At 36.4% G+C, this 23,496-nt stretch overlaps 1 protein-coding gene across 1 annotated transcript in view; it reads right to left on the bottom strand.

Annotated features, from left to right (window-relative positions):
* Nucleotides 1–1,346: 1,346 nt before the first annotated feature.
* The window catches only part of GOPC (golgi associated PDZ and coiled-coil motif containing), a gene marked incomplete at its 5' end in the record, with an annotated part of 28,429 nt that continues 6,279 nt past the window's right edge, over nucleotides 1,347–23,496 (bottom strand). Inside the window, 8 exons of the mRNA XM_082756177.1 lie at nucleotides 1,347–4,768; nucleotides 5,255–5,435; nucleotides 6,085–6,249; nucleotides 7,053–7,148; nucleotides 8,535–8,700; nucleotides 10,503–10,678; nucleotides 14,012–14,035; nucleotides 16,545–16,709. Of these exons, the coding sequence (XP_082612303.1) occupies nucleotides 4,650–4,768; nucleotides 5,255–5,435; nucleotides 6,085–6,249; nucleotides 7,053–7,148; nucleotides 8,535–8,700; nucleotides 10,503–10,678; nucleotides 14,012–14,035; nucleotides 16,545–16,709 (1,092 nt within the window). The 3' untranslated portion in view covers nucleotides 1,347–4,649. The remainder of the gene's footprint in view (nucleotides 4,769–5,254; nucleotides 5,436–6,084; nucleotides 6,250–7,052; nucleotides 7,149–8,534; nucleotides 8,701–10,502; nucleotides 10,679–14,011; nucleotides 14,036–16,544; nucleotides 16,710–23,496) is intronic.

Here is a 23,496-nt window from a genome sequence, read left to right on the forward strand (position 1 = left end):
AGAACAGACCAACCCCCACCTCGCTACAGCCTCCTTTAAGGTACTGATGAAGAGCGATAAGGTCACCCCTGAGCCTCCTCTTCTCCAGCCTGAACAAGCCCAGCTCCCTCAGCCGCTCCTCGTAGGACTTGTTCTCCAAACCCCTCACCAGTGTTGTCGCCCTTCTCTGGACAATTTAGGTAATTTTATTTTGAAGTCATTGGGCTCAGGTTCTACCCAGCAAAAAGTGAATTTATACTCCTGTATTGAGTCAGGATGTGTTTCTCTTCTATCAAGTATGGATCTCTGGAAAAAAAAATTAATGCAGAGGCCCTATTCATTACAGCCCCAGGCAGCAGCCAGGTCATTCAGCTGGGCACTGGGTCACCAAGACATTTTGAACAATCTTCCTTCACCCCAGCTGGCATACAAATATTTTTACTCCTCTCTTCATCTGTTTCTATCTTTGTTCATAGATCCTCCTCTTGCTTTATTGCAAAGGTTACACCTCAGCCACGTGTAACAAGTTCTCTCTCCTTTCCCTGTTCCTTCCATCTACTTGTCACCTAAACCCTTTAAAAATTAGTTTAAAAAAGTAAGTATTACAGTTCTAGCTCTCACCAGTTGTGCATTACCAATCTTTTCATACAAGATGACTCAGACTTGTCTACTGAGACAGTTCTTACCTTTACGGTCTCTCTACTCAGACGTTCTCAATACATCTGCAAGTACTGCCACAGCTACACTCTCACCACAACTACCATAATGTTATCTTTTATTTAAGTTCTGTTTGGTCTCCAGCTCTGGATGAACTTGCTTCTATAAGGCAGGAAGACCACTAAGTATAGGTGAGAGATTATTTAAAAGATAAAACTTTTTTTTTTTTTTTAATCCCACTTCAGTATCAGGACTAAGAACAAATGTTTTGTAACTTCAGTAAAAAAAAAAAAAAAAAAAAAAAAAAAAAAAAAGTCTATTACTCCTAATGTAGAGCAAACTAAAAGGGAAAAAAAAGCAGTTTCCACAATTTTACCCAAATGACTTAATCTTTTGACAGTTTTGGGACTTTTTAACTTCTACCCACAGGCCACAGAATATTTATGGTATTATTATACAGCCAGAGTAACACTGCAAATTTTGCATTTTTTTCTTTTACTGAAAAACATTCAGCAGGAAATGCTTCTCAAGTAAAAGGTTCTTGAGACATGTCCTATAATTCTCACTCTTAAAACGTAATTTGTTATTAACCATTGCTGGCCAAGACTAGGTTAGTGTCAAACTTCACATTATGCAGTTTTATTTTCCTCATTTGTCAGCTTTTTGCCTGCGTGTGGATTACGTGCTTAACAAAAAGATCACACACAGGGTTAGGTATCTGTATTTTATATATAAAAACAGAAGAAAATGAAATATTCTGAATTAGGTACAGAAGTCACTGAAATGCAGAAGAATATTTACAGGCTAATAAAAATATTTTCAGTTTAGCCAGATATAATACATATGTTGCAAAACATTATACCTCCTAAAGGAATGAGAGTAATCACATATGGATGTTTGGACATATACAATACTTGTATTTCATTTAATATAACTGTTGATTAACATATATTGAGATGGATACAAACCACCTTCTTTGCCACAAATACACTTTTACAAAGGAAATACTACATATGGTCTTTGATCAGAATTAAATTTATTGCCATTAAGCACTTTCCTTAACTTGCATGCTCTTAATTAACATTGGTCCCAGACGCCAAGAAGCACTGTCTACCTTTAGCTTACAATACAGTTGTCTCAATGAAGTTTTCTTTTTAATAGGCAAGGAATTATCTACTAAAAAATTGCACCGTTCTCTTTAGAATATTATTTTATTTTTGAAGTAAAAATATATATACACACACACACCAGTAAACCGTTTTACACTTTAAAAAATAAAAATGAAGTCTGAATACTGACTTGCCTCGGAAATTCTTCCGAGTCTAATTCATCCAACCTCTGGGAATCAGCAGTCTTCCAGTTTCTGACAAAGTGGGAAATACACATTTGTCTATTGAATCTGGAAATCCCGACTTGCAAAACTTTTCTCAGTTTAAATATTAATCTCAAAGCATCTCAGTATGACTACAGTAAATCAGTATGTTAAATCTGCTGGTAGGAAGTGTGGAGTACAGCCATGCTGTAGTGTCTGAGCAAAGTCTTCCCATTCAGGGCTTTCTAAACATAGATTATAAAAACTGCAGGGAAGGAAATACAGTGATAATTTACTGCTACCTGATTTGTCTACTCCTAGTCATTTTCCTTGGCAATCGTTCCTTCTGTTATCTCAGATACAGGTCAAAAATAGACAAGGTAACAGAGAAAGGGTCCAGCAACTTCCAGACAATAAAGAAAAGCACATAGCATCATAAGAAACAGGTGGACAAGGAATGTCAGGACAGTAACTCCAGAAACATTCTCCCACTCCAGGCTTAAACAGATCAAAAGTGAAAAATGAGGCGTGCCAGGAAGAGAGAACAAATAAATTAAAAATTTAATCTTTCCCTCAGCTACGTGGAAACTGTACAGGCAAATTACTTTTTAAGTTATCGGACTAGTTGGACCAGCTTCATTTCCTACAACCGCATCAAAATTTCATACAGCTATGATCTCCAAAGCCAAGATCACTACTTGGCTTTGAGCTATCCTCTCTACCACAGAGGATACAGAATGTCCCAGACCACAGACTGTTTCAGAGTTCACTCTACTTACTGTGGGATGCACTTGCTTAGCACACCTACTGACTGGGAAAAATAGAAATCTGGATGCAAAGTTATGGCAGTGGATTTATCTGCTAATATGTAGCCAACGTGTCCTAAAATTTCTGAAGCTTTAAAGAAAAGAAACGTGTCTGGGGACCCGTTTCTTCTTTAAAGGGATTTATTGTTAAATACTAGTTTCTGTGTGCTGAAAATTGTACAACTTTGACTATTCTAAAAGCCTTCAACGCCACGCCATATGACAGGGACTGTTACAAAAAATGAACTAAATAATGTAATTCCACTGAGTGGAAGTCATGCATACACGCACACTTAACGATCCTGTAAATAGCGAAGTTAGGGGTTTTATAAATAGCAAAATCTTTGAATAAATTATATACATTTTTATGATTTTTCTATAAACATATATATAGTGCTCCTAGGAGAAACAAGTAACTGTGTTCTACATCACAATTTTGAATGTAAAATTAATTGATAATACTCTAAAGGCCTTTGAGTTTTTTTGCTATATATGTATATCCTACACACTAACACTTGCGAAGATGCCTTCTCACATAAGCTCCACTCTCAAATTACAAACTCTTTTCACATTACAGTTCCACAGCCTGAAGAGCAGTTAACAGGAAAGCTGCCTTTGCAGGCTGAAACAATAGATGCGATCACAATGCAAAAGTTTGCATATGGAGAGTGTTGCACTTACAGATCTCCAAGTTCAGTTCTTGTATATCTACAGATACAAGAGTATGAGAAACTGGTCAAGAAGCCATGCTCAACATTCCCACCTGCAACCATGCCACAAACCTTTAGATGTACACCAATTAAAAGCTATTTTGAGATACACTGCTCTTACAAAGGGAATAATGTTTTGTTTCAACAATAAGACAATTACAGGTTAATACAACTGCCAAAATTAACAGATAGGGCCGGACACTGTATGATTTTGAGTACCTCCTATAAAGCACCGTGCACTTTACTTTCACTTCTTTAAAGATTATTTTAATGTGAAATGAGTATGTCCAGTACTTATTAAAAACACTGAGCATTTCCTAAATTCAAGCTAATAATGACCAACTCAGACAACTCCACATGGGCAGTAACCACATCCATTCAAGAATGTATGCTAAATTTATGATGCTTGGGAAAAAAAATGCCAAAGGGAACACAACTGTGAGTGCTTTTTAAGCAAATTTTGCTTGTAAAACCCTGTAATACTCTGTCTAAATACTTTTAGAGCAAGTTTCATTTGGCAGTGAATTAATTAAAACAATAATGCCAAAAATCTCACCCATAAAATTATCATGGGCTGCAGGATCACAATTAGCAAGTACTCCACTGTCCAATTATGGTTTTGATGGTCTTTGCTCAAGTAAAATCTGGTTTTTGCTCAGAAAACAATTTTTGTTTGTTTTTAAAGTTACAGCTCAAAAAATCCCAAGTGGAAAACTCAGGTATGCAACAGTACAATTCCCCCCCTCACCTTCTCGAGTCAAAGTTTGTTTCACAACAGACTTAACATTGTTCTCCCTTTAAAACAGTTTCAAATGAAGATGGCCACATCTTATTCTCTTTCCCTGGGGACATCAATGAGATTAAAAGTTGAAGGTATTGAGGTTATCATTTTTAGAAATCCCATGCTTTGGTACTTATTATTAAAAGGAAATTCATTTAACATGCCATGTGTTAAGTAACTATTGTGTGTCACGCAAAAGACAGTTTTCCACATTTAGAATTGCTCACGATGAAGCCCTGAGGTAACTGCCTTTTATCCAGGCAACAGTAATACAGGTCCCTTTGACTTTTAATCTTCCTTTTACAACCTACACTTGTATATGCAACTTGGAACAGTCACTATTGATTATCAATTGTTCCCAAAGATGGGATCTGTCCAGTTGTGGGTTTTTGTTTGTTTGTTTTTTAGGATAAAGACTCAGCGGAACGGCTTAATTTGGGTGCAGCGTCTTCTAACGGAGCTTCAACTGAATTCCTCAGGTCTCCATTTTCATGTCCATCAATACCTGCTTTCTTATCAAACACTGCAAGTTAAAAAAAAAATACATTTAAGGAAGAGAACCAGTCTTAGGAATCACAGATTAAGAAGATTTATTTCACAATCCGGAAAGTTTACTGAAATAATTACTAAAAATATGAGCTAATAAGCTTTTGGTAAAACGCAGTATGGCAGGAAAACAAACTATTTCTTCATGCCTCTGATCTACAAAAACATACTCGAAACCAACAACAAAATAATGGCTAAAGGGGAATTAACTACTCCTAAAGAAGAGTAGGGAAAATACACGAATAATTGGGAAAAGACAATCGGGAAGAAAAAAACAGCAGAAGTTTTACTTAAATAGGACAGACCAATGAGTAAGGGCCCAACCAGTAGAGCTGACAACCTACTAGTAGGTCAATTGAATTAAAAGATTAATTTTACAAAATAAAACACGTGTTTTCCAGAAATTGGTTTGCACAGTGAGACTTCAGAGTTAAAACTGCGTAACACTTTTTGGAAAGTTTACCTTGTGAAGGTTTGACATCCACAATTGCTTCTTTCCTATTAGAACTTGAATTTGCACCTTCTTCCAATTCCTCAAGATATAAACGATAGCGGTGTCCACTTTCATCCTCATATTCTACATTTTCATCATCTGAATCAACTTCTGGAGCAACATACACTACTTCAAATTCAATCTCTCCTCTCTAGAATGCAAACAAAATTACAAATTTACTTACTACTACACTGCTACATAACAGGTTTACCAAATCAGCTGGGCTGCTGCAACAAGTAGATTTAACTGAACAGTTGTGTTGAATGTTTTAGGCATGTACCTGAATTAAGCTTTAATGATTAAAGAAGTGCAGCTCTACAGCAAAGATTTACCTAAGTTAACTGAATTTTTCATTATGTACCAGTGCATTTAAACAGTAACTTTTTTAAACAGTATCTAAGAGCAAGCTTTCTGACAAATTTAAACCTACTATTTGTCTGAAAATGAGAAGCAATGCAGCAAGATGATTCTAGACCACACAGCATATCAAGAACATTGTTTAGCTGCAGCTGTCCACTCATAAAAAAACAGGCATCACTATTTCCCGATAACAAGATTTCCATTAGCCTTACTGGAGGATCATCGGTCACTAGAGATTTAACTCAGTCATTACTGACCCAGCCTTTTTCTCCTAGATTGCAAGACACAAGAGGATTAAGTGTAAGGCAACGGAGGTTCAGGAATCACTGTAGCTTTGCACAATACTGTGCTTGACTGAAAACGTTAAAATCCAAGGTAAATCAGTAGGCAGAACAAAGGAAGCACATAAATATGCCTATGGATAACAGGTTCCAACTGACCTGTTGGGAAAGGATAGTTACAGCTTCTTTATGCTTGGCATCTCTTAGATTAACTCCATTCACTGCCAGAATGGCATCACCAACATGCAGTCCTCCACATCGATCAGCAGGTTGTCCAGGATGGATTTCAGAGATCAGTATTGGAACACCATGCTCCTTCCCACCCTACGGGAAAAGTGGATTTTAATCACTTGAAATGTACGTAAGCATGAAATCAGCATCCCAACAGTCGCTCTTACAGTGCTTATTTCATCTTCTATTATAGAACATTAAAAAGCATGCTCTGGACAAAAAGAATGCTTAAGAAGATGGAATGAGATGCTTCTCTTAATTCTTCTCCCCCCCAAAAGAATGGCCTAATTTCAAATATATACTCAGAGTAAAAGGAGACAGTTCTGAATAATAATAAATGTATTTTAGATCACAGACAAGCTCAAGACAACATCAAAACCTCAATAAAAAGCAGACACCATATTGACTTGCAAGGAAAAAAAACAGTATTTAGAATAAAAGTGTAATAGTCTGAATTTTCAAAGTTTGGCATAAAAAGTTAACATGGCTTTTGTTAGGTGTGAAATGCCAATAACAAGAAAAAACAACACAAAACTATCCTACAATTACAACAGCTAAGCTTTATAAGTTAGTTCTCAGACTGTTTCTGTTTTTGTACAGACTTATGACACCAGAAATTCATTACTGGCTAATCTACTATAGGACCCAAACCCTAAATATGAGTTGAAACCGTAAGTTTTACATAAACTAGCAGTTGACAATCTCAAAATCTATCAAAATGAGTTGTATTCTTCAAGTCATATAATTATACCTGTGAATTTACATAATGTGGCCCTATGCTTTTTTGTGTGTGTTACATTCTAACAATACACTTACTGTTCCAAATATTTTACGAAGTACAAATACAAAGTTAAATTGCTTCTGGTGTGTCATAGAAAATAAATGTAAGCATTTACTGTGATTGAAATTCCTAGTCCTTCATGGTCTTCTTTCACTAGCAGAACTTTTCGGATTGGACCAACACCTTGACTCTTCTTTAAGGCATCTGGATCCTAGTTTGATTAAATACATACATACATAGTATAAATATAAACGCAATGCTTTTTTTTTTTTTTTTTAATTGTAGAAAGACAGTGTATTGGCAGCAGAGTTTTAGATTATCTCCACGCAGGCAGGACAAACTTACAGTGCCCCTTTACAGAAAGGCTAAAATCAGAAAAGGTTTCTCACTATGCATTCCTGGCAAGAACAATTATTTCAATTATTTCAGTGCTGAGTGATGCACAACACAGAGTTTAACTTCAAAAGAAGGAAATCTGCCAAATTAAAAATATAAATGGACTACATAAAGGAATGCTGATCGTTGCTGAAAAGTTATATGACAAACAGTAATTTAAAGCTAATCACATGGTAGATGTAATACAATCCCAAAGAAAAGGTTGCTCACTCAACTTTATTTTTGTTATATTAAAAACACACCATTTCACAAGCTATTCAACTCAAACCTAAAAAAGAGGCTAAGTAAATCATGGTATTTATTTTGCTTCTGTTAAGCTGTTGTTGCTATTATTCATACCCTTAAAATCACACACATACCTATTTATCCACCAATATTTTATATGCTATTAAGAACATAAGTAGTAGGATCCATCTGACCAACTAAGGTATTTAGAACAGACCAAAGTAATGCCCTTCCCTCAAGGTGTTCCATTTTATGCACTGAAAACTGGGGATAACAGTTCACGTGCCCAGATAGGTGAGGTAAGGTCTATGCCAAAGTCACACATGCTTTTAAAAATTTTATTTTAAAAAGTATCTTTTGGAGGGAAAAAAAAAATTATAGAGTGTCAATTTATCTGGCCTTAAAAGAAATAAAAGATGAATTTCAATTCAAATTTAATCCTAAAAAAATTATTCTTCGCAGTTTCCCCAAGTAATTTAGCTCCTTATTTTGAGAAACTTAACAAAAATTATGCTGTTAAATTCACATCTATACACAGCAAAATTTTCAAAAGGGCTGCATATTCCTACGTAAGTCAACAGAATTTTATTATCTTTCACAATCATTTATGGTAACATGCTATTTAGGATGGAACTATCCTTTAACATATCCAGCTCTGAGCTTCCCAGAACAAGAAAGATATGGGTCTATTAGAGCAGGTCTAAAGGAGGGCCACAAAAATGTTCAGAGGGCTGAAACGCCTCTCCTGTAGGAGAATTAGGGTTGTTTAGCATGGAGAAGAGAAGGCAGAAGTCTTGGACTAGATGAATTTTGAAGGTTCCTTTCAACTCAAAGCATTTTCTGATATGAAAGAAATACATACATTAAAGGGAGAGTTAAAATAATTCAGTATTTGAAGTGAAAACAAACAAAAATGAATAAACTCCTGTATTTTTTCCACAGACACCAGAAATCATGGACTCTCCTTCCAACTTACATGTCCTGGTGGTGCTTGCATTGGTCGCTTCAGATCATTCCGACCTCGACAAGCTCTAATAACAGTTTTGTGACGGTGAAGGTGTATTTCTGCTTCGAGTTGATTCCAGAGTTTGTCATGAGCAGGTCCCTTCATATCTCGGCCAAGTAACTGAATCTGCTGAACCCTACGTAACAACGAAGAGAATAAACAACATGCTCAATTACAACTGAAAAAATCAGTGCATTGTACAACTCATCCTTCACATGGCTACAGCACGCAGCCATTCAGCAACTAGTGCAAGTGCAGTAACTGCATGGAATTGTGACAGCGTTGAGTACATGTATGTTAAATACAGGTGTACTTACAAGTTCTCCGTAAAATTTAAAGCACTTAAGATTCATTTCATTCATAGCACCCAGAAAAATTAATTAAAAAGTGTGTGGCTCTACTTTGGAAAGTGAGCGATTTTTGGTTCCTTCCTTTTGTTGAATTAATGGCAAATGTGAGACTTTTCCTACTAACTCTTAATTTTGGATCCGTCTCTGGGGATGCAAAAGAAGAGAACAAACAGGATTGCAAAAGTGACCATTTCTGTGTCTGACATTTCTGTGTCAGACAAAATAAACACAAAACTGCAAATAATAGAAGTAAATGGCTGGGCTCACGCTGTGACCAAAGGGACCAAGCCCTGTTCTCAGAAGCCTTTCAAGGCTATCTTGTTTTTCATTAAATCATAATAGAGGCACATTTTGATGAAGTGGAATAAATAATGTAATTTTTGTAAGAGGAAATTTAAATCTAGCTGTAATGGCAGCAAGAGTCTCAGACCCATAAGAAAAGATCTAAACGACCAGTCCAGCTCCAGCATAAAGTATTTAATAGTGCTTATCATAAGACAAAAAGTAATTTATTGCTTAATTGCTACACAAACATAGCTAGCAAATTAGTGGGTAATTGGATGAGTAACGCAAGAATGTGGTTAAGACAGCTGCAGAACAGGGCCAAAATGGCCCTGTTCAGTCAGATCAAAACTGCCTTATCACAGACAAAGAACAGTCTTCCTGGATAAGCTCAGGATGACTCGGGCACCTCCATGCCCCAGGCGTGGGCTCCATGGAGCCTTGCAGACTCTGGTGGGCCTGGAGAGCTCAGGAATCTGAGCATAATTTGAACATTATGCTGCTAACAGTGATGATGATTAAATACTGTTAAGTTTATTAAAGTTATCTACAGCTTATTATCACAGTTATGTCATAGAAATATTGCAGTCATACGCTGATGAATTTAAACAAGCGTAATTGGCGTTAGTGTACCTGCCCTGCATGCTTGAGCTGTCAGAGCTGTATGTTACCATGTAAGTTATTACAGAGCACTACATGTACACTTTAGATATTCACAGATTCTTTTCTTGCCAGAGCATACCTCTGTGCACTTATCTCCCTGCTAATGATTTTAAAAGTTCACAAGACAAAGGTTTATAAAATAAACCAGGAATAACTCATTCTTAAAAATGTGGTAATGAAGGCTTTGGAATAAGATTATTTAGTAGGAAGGGAGAGCTTAAATCTTTTAAAACTTCTGAAGACTAGCAAGATTTTTGACTGTCTTCATTGTCATCACTCTATTATATAAATCCCTAAGAAAACAGAATCGGTGATACTTATCAACATAAACAATCCAAAGGCTAGGAAAAGAGAAGTTAACAAATCCTAATAGAAGATGCTGGTTGCAGTGAAGAAGATAGTGAGCAAGAAAAAGCCCAATTTCTATTCAATAGAATACAAATAGGTCAAGAAACCTACAGCATTTATGTCTAACCCTTCTCAAACTGTGATTTCTATATACATTCATTGATATTGCCACAGTGTTAAGAAATGTTAGGCATAAATCAAGACTCACTGAAGCTGTATGATTTGCAGTATTAAAAAAAACACTTTGTAACAACAACAAAACCCCACGCTAGGGACATGGATTGATTTTACGTACCTGCCAGCTAGTTCCTTATCTAAGTACTTGGCTGCCAATCTTGCTCCATAAACCTCAGCCTGAAGCACAGCTATGTGTCGACGAAGAGCTTCATTCTCCTTCCTCAGCAATTTCACCTCAGCTTCCAGCTGAGCTTCCTTCACTTTTTCTTTCTTGCTAGCTTCAAGTTCTCTCTCCTTAAAATAAATAAGAAATTGAAAAGCTTTTATCAAAGTTGGCAATGAAAAGAGTACTTACTGCTTCTGTAAACCAATGTGAAATAATTCTGACTATAGGACATGCAGGAAAAGAAGCGAAAGAAGCAACTCTGTCACTGCAGCTACTGATTTCCTTACTCCTCTCTGGAGAGAGTTGGCCTTGTACTCAACTTTGTGCTCCCAATATGATTTTTATCCTGTTTACAACTCCTGTACAAAATGCATATACTAGCTTAAAGTCCAAGGACTAAAATTAGCAACACTGCTTCTCCCTCTCACAGATAGGTAGCAAAATGTTACGTAGTCTGAATAACATCCTTGCTTTTTCCTGTGTTCAAATGGGATACTTGTACAATGAGAAAGAACAGATTATTTTTAAAATAATAAAAAAATACAACCATTATACATTTCAAGCTGACAATATTCTTTAACTATTTTAATATGATCAGATGTTCTAGAAGTTCTTAAAATGACAATTATTTTCATGCAAACAACCAAGAAATGTCCAGCCAGGGGTATTTCCAAATTACTCTCAAGACCACAAGAGGAAAAAAAAAAAGCCAGACATTCTACACATGCTGATGCATACCCTATGAGATTAGAAGAGAGATTAATGCAAAATAGCATCCTTAATAATAACAAAACAAACAAAAAACACATTAAAAAAAAATCTATCCTTCCTCATTGCTTTTTTTTTCCCAACATGAAAAAGGAATTATGGAAATATAAATTACTTCCATAGTGCTCCATCATAAATGGACAGATAACACATAGCCATTATCTTTTCTAAAATCCAGAAAAAAGAGGAGCTAAAAGGAGGCAGTATGGTCAACTCAGATTACTATCCTACAAAATGTACTACACAAAGAGCTCGTTTGATTACTTGTATCTTTTATATCTTGCTTTTTTCCCCCACTTTCTAAAAGGGATATAAACAACAAAGCAAACGAGGAAAACTACGCAGACATAGGTTCTGTTACTATTCCCTTTTAAATTACAGTTGCCAACTGAATAAGCAATAAATACTATGTTCAACATAGCCAGTTTTTGAGGATATTCAGAGCACCTAAAAAGTGTTCTTTGTACTTGTATCAATTACACCATTAAAATCACAAGTTGCAACTACAGAAGCAACAGGACAAGCAACATTTTACAGAACTGGCAAGACAAATCTGTTATGAAACAGTGAATATCCTTATTCACTATTCCAAGTGAAAATAACAAAACCATGGATATGACAGGAATTACCACATTTGAGATATTAAGTAGGTTGGCACACATAAACCAAAGAAAGGTATTTTCACAGCAGGTATTTGGCAAAGAGCTACAAATGCCTGCAAAGACAACTGTCAGTTTGACAGACCCTACTTCTGTCTCACCTGTTAAATACCTGTTGGATATTGGACTATGGATATATTGCACCTGGGCTGGATGAATGGAGCACGTTACACAGATGTACATACTGGCCAAGAATTGCCTAGCACACTGCTCAGGAGGGGTGACACAAAGAGTGCTTGATATTGTTACCTCTCCGCTTCCTGCAATTCTCCCATCAACCCAGTTTCACATCAGGCTTGATTTATATAAGAAAACCTGCCACACGAAGCCACACCAGGTCTGTCTTCTGGGTTTGTCTTGTGAGATGACTCCCATTATTTTTCAACAAATCTCTTTATGAGCTGCAGAATACACTCATAAGCCAAGAATTCTGGCTCATCTACATTTGAAGAATAGGAATTTCTAAAATTATACCAAGTCCCTCTCCCTGCTGTAGTAAGTCTTGGGCTATTTTAACTCATGTTTACTGCCAGTAGCCAGAGGGCAATTACAAGAATTCAAGAGTGCAAAGACACCGTGTTGCCTCTGACACATGTATTAAATCTGAACTGTGATACTTCTTACAGCTAAAGCTAGTTTTATAGTAGCTGGAAAGTCTGTCTACAGCTACAGTGTTCCTACAGAATTTATGTTAGTTATATACATATTGCCAGGACTGCATCCAGGTGCTCAGAATTGAACAGGCTCATTATTTGTGGAAGTACTCTATTTTAGGACTTCTTCTATTTAACAAGCATAAAAAATTAGAAGACTAGAATTTGAGGCAGACATATGAATGCATATAATTCACGTTATTACATTTTCATTAGATATCATTAATTAGCCAGCTTAAAAACACTCATCACAGCCCTAAATTTGATTCACCACCTAAATCAAACTTAAACAAACCAAAAAAAAAGTTACTTTCCTTAGTGAAATCACTTTTAGTAGTGCATTTTAAACATATATCTAAAATATAAGGAACAACGTAGTCCCCATGAACATTCCTTTTCTCTCCTTTACTGTGACTATTGTTCTGTGACCTAGGAGGAAAATTACACGCCGAAGCCACTCCTCTGGACTGTCTTCAACTGATCACCACACAAAGAGGTTTGCAATGCCTGAAGATATACTGAAAGGACATGTCTTCTTCTGAGCAACTGGTACGAGATGTGGTAAGAGTCTCCAAATAGGTTTAAAATAATGAGGAATTTAAAGATCAGATTTAATGCTTTGTAGTGCTCATAGTTTTGCATAGGTCCTGCAAAACAGAAAGAACTGTATTTTCCATTGGTAATAAAAAGAAGCAACTGCCACGTTGAAGATCAAGGCTTTGAGCTAACCACAGCTAACCTGTGGCCTTTCAAAGAACAAACACTGAGTAATGTTAGCTAGGTATACAATGTAATAAAAGAGAAGCTGTTTAAAAATTGTCAAGTCTATCACTGGGAAAGACTGAAAGAAGTTCACCTTGCATCACTTTTTCTTCGTATCTATGCACTATTGAGTTTATATGCCTTAGGCTGTCCTATGCCTTAGGTCAGTAGAGTAGATTAAATCATGCCCATAAAAAGAACCGAGAAAAGTGAAAACAAGGAAAAATAGACAGGATTTAAAAAAATATATAATATATAAAACATTTCACAGCATGTATTGCTTGATGTTTACTTTAATTATGGCTTAGAAATTGTGTAATGCCGTAAAATTGTTTGGATATGTTGCCAAAACAATCTTTTAGAATATTAAATTCAAGGTATCATCCTAAATTAGCTCTAACAACAATACACATGGACATAGGAAAGTGGGTACTTAAGCTAAGAAAGAAAAACAAAAGAAAACACAAAGAAAGTTCTTTACACAGCATCTTGCCAACTGACAGGAAGGAGGAACAAGACAGATCTGTTTTGCCAGTTTCTGAGGCCAACAATATAAAATGTTACACAAAGCAAAACCACTTCAGCATAACAACAAAAAAAGGGCAATCAGCATACTTACCATTTCATCCACAGAAAGGACAGACTTAAGACAGAAGAAAAGAGTTCCATAATTAGAGAAATAGGTAATAGGAACTTTAAGAAAATGCAGTAACATAAATGACTTATTCCAAAAGAAATGCACTAGCAGACTATGCATTTTATTAGAAGACATAAAAAAACACGCACATTGCTGTGACTGTACCTAGAAACAATTTTGACATTTTTCAGTGAAAATCATTTTTAAAAAATCCTTGCTTCATTGTAGTACTGAAAACACTACTTTCTCCTAAAATACCAAGGATCTCCACAAAGAGCAGCAAGATAACATGATAAGTATTGTAACATTTGACTGAGAGGAAAAAAATATCTCCAAAAGAAGGCAGCACATTTACTTCTTGGCTGTACTCAACTAACGGCTAAATAATTTATAGAACACTTCTCTGAAAGTATCACAGAAAATACTTTCTATAATACAGTATATGATACAGGCAGTAGACTTTTTCCTTTCAGAAAGGATGAGAAAATACATATTGCAAGTGTGTCATACAGGATGGGGAGAGACAGCAATAAAGGTATATGAACTGCTGAAGACAAAAAAAAAATCCTAAAAAAAAATAGGAAACTTCATTCTCTTACAACAAAAGAGTTATTGTGCCTGGACTAAGCAAATACACCACTCCTAAAAAGGGATTCAAGCTAAACCACATGATGCAATCAATTATCTTGCAATCTGGAACATTTGAAAGTGTCTTTGTTGATTGTCACGTACAATTTTACAGTGCGTAGAATATACATTTATGCTAAGAATTTACATACAAAAGAAGAGTGGTTCTGAACAAGGAAAGCAGGTAGTTAACTTCTCCAGAACTTTACTTCCCCATCACCTATTCTGTTGACATAGTCCCTCTTTGGCCTAGAGGTTTCTGACTGCCAGAAGGTCAGCGTGACAGTTTTTATTTACCTAAAACTCAAACTTCCCATTTTATTGTCATTTAAGCAAGTTCAATTTTGCTTGTTCAAGCTGCCAGAGCTTTACAGCTTTCCGTATCTACAACAGTTTAAAGGCGAGTTTCTCTCCATTGAAACTATAAAAACGCTAAAGGTGAAGTAAAACACACTCAAAAGATTAGACCTGATGTTTATAAAAAAGGAGTAACTATATGGAATTAAAGAGAATAATAGCCTATGATGATAAGAAATTCAACTTCAACATGGATAAAATCTGAAGCAATACAAGAAAAATTTACTTATTGTTAGTTGTCTGAAACTGATGTCACTTTTATGGAGATTTAATGTATCTTTAGAAATTGCTTGTAACAAAGTAAGGGGAAACAAATGTTTGAAGTAGGATTACATCACTCTGAAAATTAAGTCTCATTAATGGAATTTAGGGACCAAAATTATTCACAATTTGGGCTGGCTAAAAATTTTGCTTCATGTAAGCCTGAAGGCCAACCCTTACAATATGTGGGTTGTATTTAACTAATTCTTATTTTCAGGTCCAATTAATAACAACTCATATGTAAGGTATATTTTAATACGGATTAAATGATGATCAGACAACCCAGAAAACATTACTCTTTATACTGAGCATGCATGAAAGTATGTAGACCTAAGAACATACCTGTAATTCAGATACGGATTTTTAGATCTGAACCAGAAAGAATTTGGGTTACCCCTGTTATTTAGCGATGCACCTAGATAGCTTTTAAGCCTGACAGTCTTTTACTGTGTTTTATTATACATTTAATTAAGAGGGCAAATATAGCAGAGGAGACTAATCTAACGCACCACAGCTGTTGGGACTACATATTTGGAACCAACATACAAACCAATTTTAAGAACAGCTAGGCTTTGAATTATGACAAGAGTTGGAAACCACAATCTACACAGCATTACTTCATTTTTTAATTTAAAAAGTCTCAGTATTAGAGCTTGAATCTGTGCTGCAGCTAGTAGGCATACTATACTCTGGATATCAATTGATGTCAACTAACTGCATAATTAGTTATGGTTATCTTCTGGTGCATTTTTAAAAGGTCTATGTTTCTCAGAAACATATTTCACAAGATTATCACTGGTCTACTAAGTCCTTTTGTGATAAGTCTGCTCAATGTAGAAATGGTGGAGAGCAAAACAATCCCATTCTTACTCTTACCAGAATATACCTACAACAAGAACAAGCCCTCTTTAGGCTTTTTTTACAACACATGAAGATTTGGTTGTAGTTTTATACTGGAAGCTGTCTTTGCAAATTCTGCCTATTTAAAAGCAATATCATCTAACAAAATATATATCTTTTTATTTCAACAAACCCCTTAGAAAAGGTTTATGTAAAACAACATAAGCTCTTATTCATTATTCTGATGTTATTTACATTTTTAATGGTTCCTAGCAACCAATCATAAGCTTTATTTAAAAGAGAAAAAGCAATCTCTCTCCAACGTTTTTAAGGTGAAAATTTGTAATCGGCTTATTCATAACTTTCAAGAAAGAACTTCAGCCAGGAGAAGGAAGAGGCTATAATCCTCAACTCAAGCCACCATACTCACCAGTTTTGCCTTAATAGCCCCAGAATCAACATTCTGACCAGTTTTGGCGTGTAGCTGAAGCTGAACAGCATGGAGTTGCAGGAGCTGATCATGGACTTCTTTTTCCAATACTGCTTTCTCTGCCTGCGTTTCCGTCAGTTCAGACTTCAGATCAACTAATTGTGCCTGGAAGATATAATCCATCATAGTAATTAGAACGATGATTAAATGGGGTCATCAGAACTATGATACATAAATACATATTTTGCTGGCACATTTTACAGCCAAATGTTGTAAGACAGATAAGAGTTCATGCTGCTCCTCTCTAGCCCTATTTAAGGGCTACATCACCTGCAGGCTTTTCTCCTCCTCAATTGCCACCACGTTCATTCATCCACAGACCAAGCATCAAACCACCATACTGCTGGAAGTAACAGTGGCTGGGTTTTTCTCATACAGGCAATGGAATCTCATCCTGACTCTCTGACACAAGGCAATGGCATTAAAACCACAACGGGATTTACAACCACAGCATTGTAAACACAATGTACATTTTCATATGACTAAATCTTACTGGAAAAGAAAAAAAGATCGAAGTAAAATGGCAATTATTAATGCAGTGCAGAAATCAAGCAACCCAATTTACAATTGGTCTACTATCAACAACTGAGCTGAAACAGTCAATTAGGTAGGCAAATCAGGAACCATGAATTAACATGCCCCTAAAAACGTTTGTAGAAAATCGCAAATAATAGCTATTAACTCAAGAAAAAATATTTGAAACATTTTAAATACAGTTTACATGTAGTATTTGTATCTAGAATAAAAGAACAAGTTTACATTTTTACCAGGCTCCTTAAGTTCAAGTAGCATTTTAAAAAGTGAAATCATATCTGGAATACTTTAAGGCCATATTACTTTAGAGAAATGGGTTGCTTACAAAACCTTATCATTCTCCCCAGTAAACAGCCATGACTCAAGTCTCTCTGCTGTGCATTATCTGCCCCCAGGCAAAGGCAGCACACACCTGAACTGAAGCAGCAAAAGGATGTCACCAGTATATGAGGTGATAACACAGCAGATAACTAAGACCTTAATAAGGAAGGTACAGTTTGACTCAGTCACAATTCCATATAATGTAGAGCAATATTACTTTTAATTATTATATAGTGCATAATTATATTACTATATCCTTTAAGACACTCCTTTCATATGGGTACTAATACATAGTTAACATTACTTTCATTACATTTTACCCTCCCACACAAACTCAGGTGTTCTAATTCAGAATGTCTGGATAAGCAGAAAGTAGTGGAGCAGATAAATCACAGTCTAATTTTGTCCAGCCTCACCTGGCCTGGAAGGGACAGAGCAGAGTTTAGAAAAGAAGCACATCTGCATCTCTGTGCAAATTACAAGAGCGAGAAGGATGGCTACTGGTTTTACACCATGGATGATCCTCCAAAGAGATTACAAAGAGACTGTTAAACTCGCAATAAAGAAACAAACAAACAATCAACAACAAACAAAGAAACCATGCAGTACTCTCTGTAGACGACCTAGAATTTAAAAACCTATCTTAATGTTTTAATAAAAAGCAAAATGAGAAATGGTAACAGTGCACACCACTGAAATAATCTATTTACACATTATAGAAGGTCATAAACCTATTCCAGGAACAGATGCAGGTACAAGTCACACCCAAAAGGAAATATAATAAGCTGGTTTCGAATCCTATGTTCTACTTCTATGAAGGATCATAAATCTTCACATTATTTCACAGAAATCCTGCCTTTCTCAGCTTGGCCAGTTCACCTAATTCTCCAGATCAACTTAGCATAATCAGAGAAATCTGTTTCTAATACTCGAAGATATTTCCTGTATGACACACGATGAGGGGCCCTCATATGACTCCTACCAGCGCTGTTTTTCGATTCCCTGTTCCCTCAGTTACGTTATAAAAGAATCACATGGAAAGCCCACCGGAAAATCAGCAGCTCCATGTTCCCTTTTGGAAGGCACCCAGTAAAACCGGAGAGGGGGCAGAGGCAGGAGACAAAACGAGGAGCACAAACCAGACCCATGGACATCTACTTGCTCCGAGAGCACCGCTCGCTGCAGGGGGCCAGGGCTCCACACAGCCGGGTGCTGCCAACCCCTGTAACGATTGTGTTTCAACCTCCGTCAGCAAAACCAGGATGAATTAATGCTGCAGACGCAGCTGTACCAATCCTTGAATCAGCAACTTCTTGGATGCTCTCTCCAACAAGGCTGTCGGAGGAGAGACACCACACATCTCTCTGTACACATACCTGTAAGCGTGCTGTGCTCAGGGCAGGTCACCCGTGGCTGCCCTCGGGGCTGCCGAAAGCCAGCTGGGGGCAGCGGTAACAGGCGGCCGCCCATGGGTACCCCTCAGCTTCACGGCTGGGAGAGCTGAGGAGAAGCCACCGAGCAACAGACAGAGAACAGAAACTTCTGCTGGGGAACCGTCGGGGGCAGAGCTTGCGGGGAGGGCAGGATGCTCGACTTCATTTCGTCCTTGAACGCGAACTTGGTGATTCAGCCAGGAGAAGAAATAGGGGAGGCGGCTTCTAAGCAAACAGCAATTCCTTCAAACATTTACTTTATGTGGCATGTGAAGCCAGTGGTACAAATTAAAATACAGTTATAGTTTACACACCTGAAATAACACTGGGAGGTGTAGCCACAACAAATTTTTATAAAATCCCTACTCCATAATTAGGGAGTATCACTGGAGTACACATGGTAAATTCTAAAAAAACGCCACCCTGCTGCTAATTTTCTATCCTTATTATTAACAGAATAACTGGTTTTATTGTTTTATTTCTAGATTGACACAGGGGAACCAACATGACTCTTATTCTGAAGTTAACGTTACACAACTTCAAACCAAAGGATTTCCACAAAGTAAGCACTATAAAAATGCTCTAAATGTGAATATCTAACCAAATACAGAAAGCATGTTATTTCCACTAAAAAAATACACAGCAAAGCTGATCTGTCATCAGTCTTACAAGTGATCGTACAAAGCACATGCCCCTAATAGTAACAGACATGGTGACACTGTAATGCTCAACAAATTAACTTGAAGACACAAGAATTATTACAGGGCAATGATTTTTAGAAGTTCTAAAATGTTTCAGTATACTCTTATTGCAAGAAGCTCCCAAAACAGAAGCAGGAATCATATACAATTTAATTCAAAAGCTCATAAACTTAAAAGTCTTTCATTTGATCTTCCAAAAATTACGTACCTTAAAAACAAAAAAACATACATTTGCACTATTAGGAATGAAATGCTGTGCATCGTTCCCACCTGAACTGGAAGAGGCACTTGAGTCATCTGCTACTAACCCAGTAGAGTAAATACTCACAGTCTATCAAGGCCACAGACAAACAGCAAAGATGTTAGTTTTATAACACCAATACTACATGCAGTGCAGAGGTAGAAGATGCCCTTCTGAGGCCCAGAGACACCGAAGGAGAGTGCAAATAGAGGAGGAATTAATTTACAGTCAAAGTTTCTAAAATTGCAGTAACTACTCATGTTCATGGCAGGAAATACAAGGTCATCTATCCTCTTCCACCAAGGCACAATCCTCTTTATTACAGCATACTACCGTGCAGATTTGCAATTATTGCACATGATTTTATCAAAAGCAAGACAGCGCTTAAGTTTTTCTCCGCTAACTCACTTGTGAGCCCAAACTCTAAGCAATGTACAGTAGGACTGGGCTGTGGCTCTTGGAAGTATGATTTAATCACAGCAATTACTCATTTAATTTAATCACAGCATTACTGGTCGTGGCTTTCTATTTACCCTTCCTACTGCAACCATCCTACTCACTCACGCAGCCAGTTATACCAGAATTACTCCTTGTTTTCCAACCTTCTCCTCCTCACTACTGTGAATAAAACAAGCAAACCTTGAAGACTGAGGTGAGGAGAAGGATGGTAAATCCAAAAGCATTTTTTTTTCGTTCTGTTCCTACCCAAAGTACCAGAAAGCACATGCTATTTTAGAAAGAGCAATTGCTTCAGATTACTATCACGTTGGTCTTATAATCAATCTCCCTTTAAACTCTTAAAAAAACAAACCATGCAATTCAAGTGAATTGCGGATCTTAGTCAAATTAATCAAACTTTAAAACGGAGTATTTATCTTCCAAACAATCTGAAACACACAGATGATAACAGAAGAATAGTTAAAAAATGCTAACTAAATACTTAATTCTGGGGCATATTTTGCTATTTACCATGTGTTTGTACTTCAGAGATCTTATACCTATGAGAATCACAGCCAAATTTAACTTGAAATAACTCAAGAACTTATAAATTACTGTTTTTCCCCCCATAGGAGATAAAAGAAAATAGATCATGGCATTAAGCAACAAATTCACTTGTTCCACAGAGCATTCAAAAATACTATTACAAGTGAAAAAAAAAGAACCTCTCAACAAAACAGTGCAGACATAACGACTTTCTATTTTTAATTAACAGTTCATATTTCTTGTTTAAACAGTTATGAGTTATCAAAAAATTGTGTTTGATATAAATGGTCTTATGCTAAATATGTATGTTAAGCTGTCGATATAATAATTTCAGTTTACATGCTGGAATTGACTGCATTTACTATAATGGAGTCTTAACTAATTGTTTTCATCTGGAGGGAGAGAATTTATGCGTCTTAGAAACAAAACCATCACAGTGCTCTTCTGATTACTTTATATCATATCCTGTAATTTTTCCATATGTAGGTCATATCCTGTGATTTTTTCATATGTTGGTCAGAACCAAAAAAAAATAATTCATTCATCTGCTTGTACATTTTTCACAGAAAAGGAAGTGTTAGAATAATTAACCAAAACTTATCGATTTGTTTCTGTAAGATCTCAGAGCCATCCTCAGAGCCTATGCTAAGCATTACACATACCAAAAACATAAGCCTTGCCCCAGACAACTTACAAAGTAAACGTAAGAAGGAAACGATGAATAAATTCAACATGAAAGAAGTACAGAGACATTTGTGTATAGAGCTGCACAACAGGAAGCAGGCAGATGGCACGCTAAAACCACAAGTTTTTCGTAATCATCAGTGCTTGAATGAAGAACTAGAAGGTGACAATATCAGGGGCTCCTAGATACAAAGCATCAGAGGAAGCACACAATTATAAAATTTTATGTAAATGTTAGGGCAGGTGGCAAGCAGAGAGCTGGCGCTGGCAGAAAAAACAGCAGCAATGTTCTTAGCAATGTTCAGGAAAACCTTTTTCATCTTCTGAGCTATCATCCCAATAATTTCTGCAGAATGAACAAGAGTTGTATTTGAGTTAGTAGCTATGGAGAAGTATCTAAACCTTAGCCATTGCCCACATATGAGAACTCATAGCAGAGCCTGGCTGAATTGGAAAGCCATCTTATAGGCCTGAGTATGAGTACGGCAAGGCAGTGGCATTACCACAATCAATAAAAATGAGAGAAAGGCCTGAATTCTCTCTATATAGAAGTGTAAGAAGTGCTTTTGGAGGCTTGTGATAATACACTTTTCACTACCTCAATTTCTAGTTTGTGTTAAGAACCTTTTAAGTATTTCAAAAATGACTAGGCACAACATTAGGGAAAAAAAAAACAACAACAGATTTTTGGCCAAGGAAAGCTACTTACATAGAAAAACTTCCATTGTACTACCAGCCTCCAAGTAACCAAAAGTCATAAGCCAAGCACTCATTAAATGCTTTTAAGGTAACAAATATTATTTCAACATTTTTTTTCATTTTCTTTTAATTTCTAACCTTTGGAGTGTACCTAGTCTATTACCAAGCTTCTTCTAAATTCCTGAGTGCCTAATAACTTTATTAAAGGAAGATTTTTTTTTTCCCATCATAGCATCACTAAATTCCAGCAGCTAGGACTTCAAGAAATGTCTAAACCAAGCAGACTAGCAATAAAGAAACACAAGAACTGGTAACATCTCTTTTCTGTCTTGGTTTCCTATACAAGACAGCCTTGTGCAGCCGTTTTATTTATGTGGCTAATTCTCTCTATTCCACCCTCCTCTGCTAATCAGAGCTGAATCCATTTTTGAGGTTCAGAACAAATTCATCAGAGGGGTACAGGTGTGTTATGATCAAAGTTCCTACTACACATAAGTCTTACCCAAAACAGCAAGAAAGAGCAACTGATCCGTGCCCTTGCTGAGGGAAAAGCAAGACTTTAGCTCATTTCTTTAATCCACCCACAGACAAGAACTCAAAGCCAGGTGGCAAAGCAGCATCCATGCACTTCTGAGCTGGTAGACCGTGCTGCTGCCTCTGGTCTAGACAACAAACCAAAAACATACATAGACAAATGATGGTGTAAATGATGGCATAGAAACTCAGATCACAGGAGAGAACCTGGGGTACCTGAATCAGAAGGTCTCAATGACTTAGGAGTGTACTTGCTGTTTACATTAGGGGAAAACAAACAAACAAACAAAAAAAAAATTAACAAAGCACCAGCTTTCTGGAAAAGCAGAAAGTGCGATTTCACTAGTTTCATCGATTCTGTTAAACACCTAAGGGTGCACCTTTTACAACAGCAAAGATTACAATAAAGGTCCCTGTTGATTAATCTTGCTGTGGGATCAAATCCAAATCAATACGAGATTCTTTTATTTTTTTTTTCCATCAGCATGTCCTCATGTAATTTATACTAGACTCCAGAAAGTTTACCAACATCTGTGTTCATCTATTTAAACATTCACTCCTGACCAGGAGTATTAACCTGATTTAAAAGCTGAAGGATCTAGGACCATAAAGCAAACACTGCAACTGCTCTTCATCTTCTGCCTTAGTATAAGCACAAAAAAGGAATAGAAATATCAAGATGTAATTTTTTTTTTTAAGACAGAAATGTTGCTTTAAGCCAAAAGTAAGTTAAAAAAAAAAACTGATGTTTTACAAACAAT

This window comes from Aythya marila (genome assembly GCF_965140915.1).
Source record: "Aythya marila genome assembly, chromosome: 3".
In the NCBI taxonomy this organism is placed as follows: Eukaryota; Metazoa; Chordata; class Aves; order Anseriformes; family Anatidae; genus Aythya; species Aythya marila.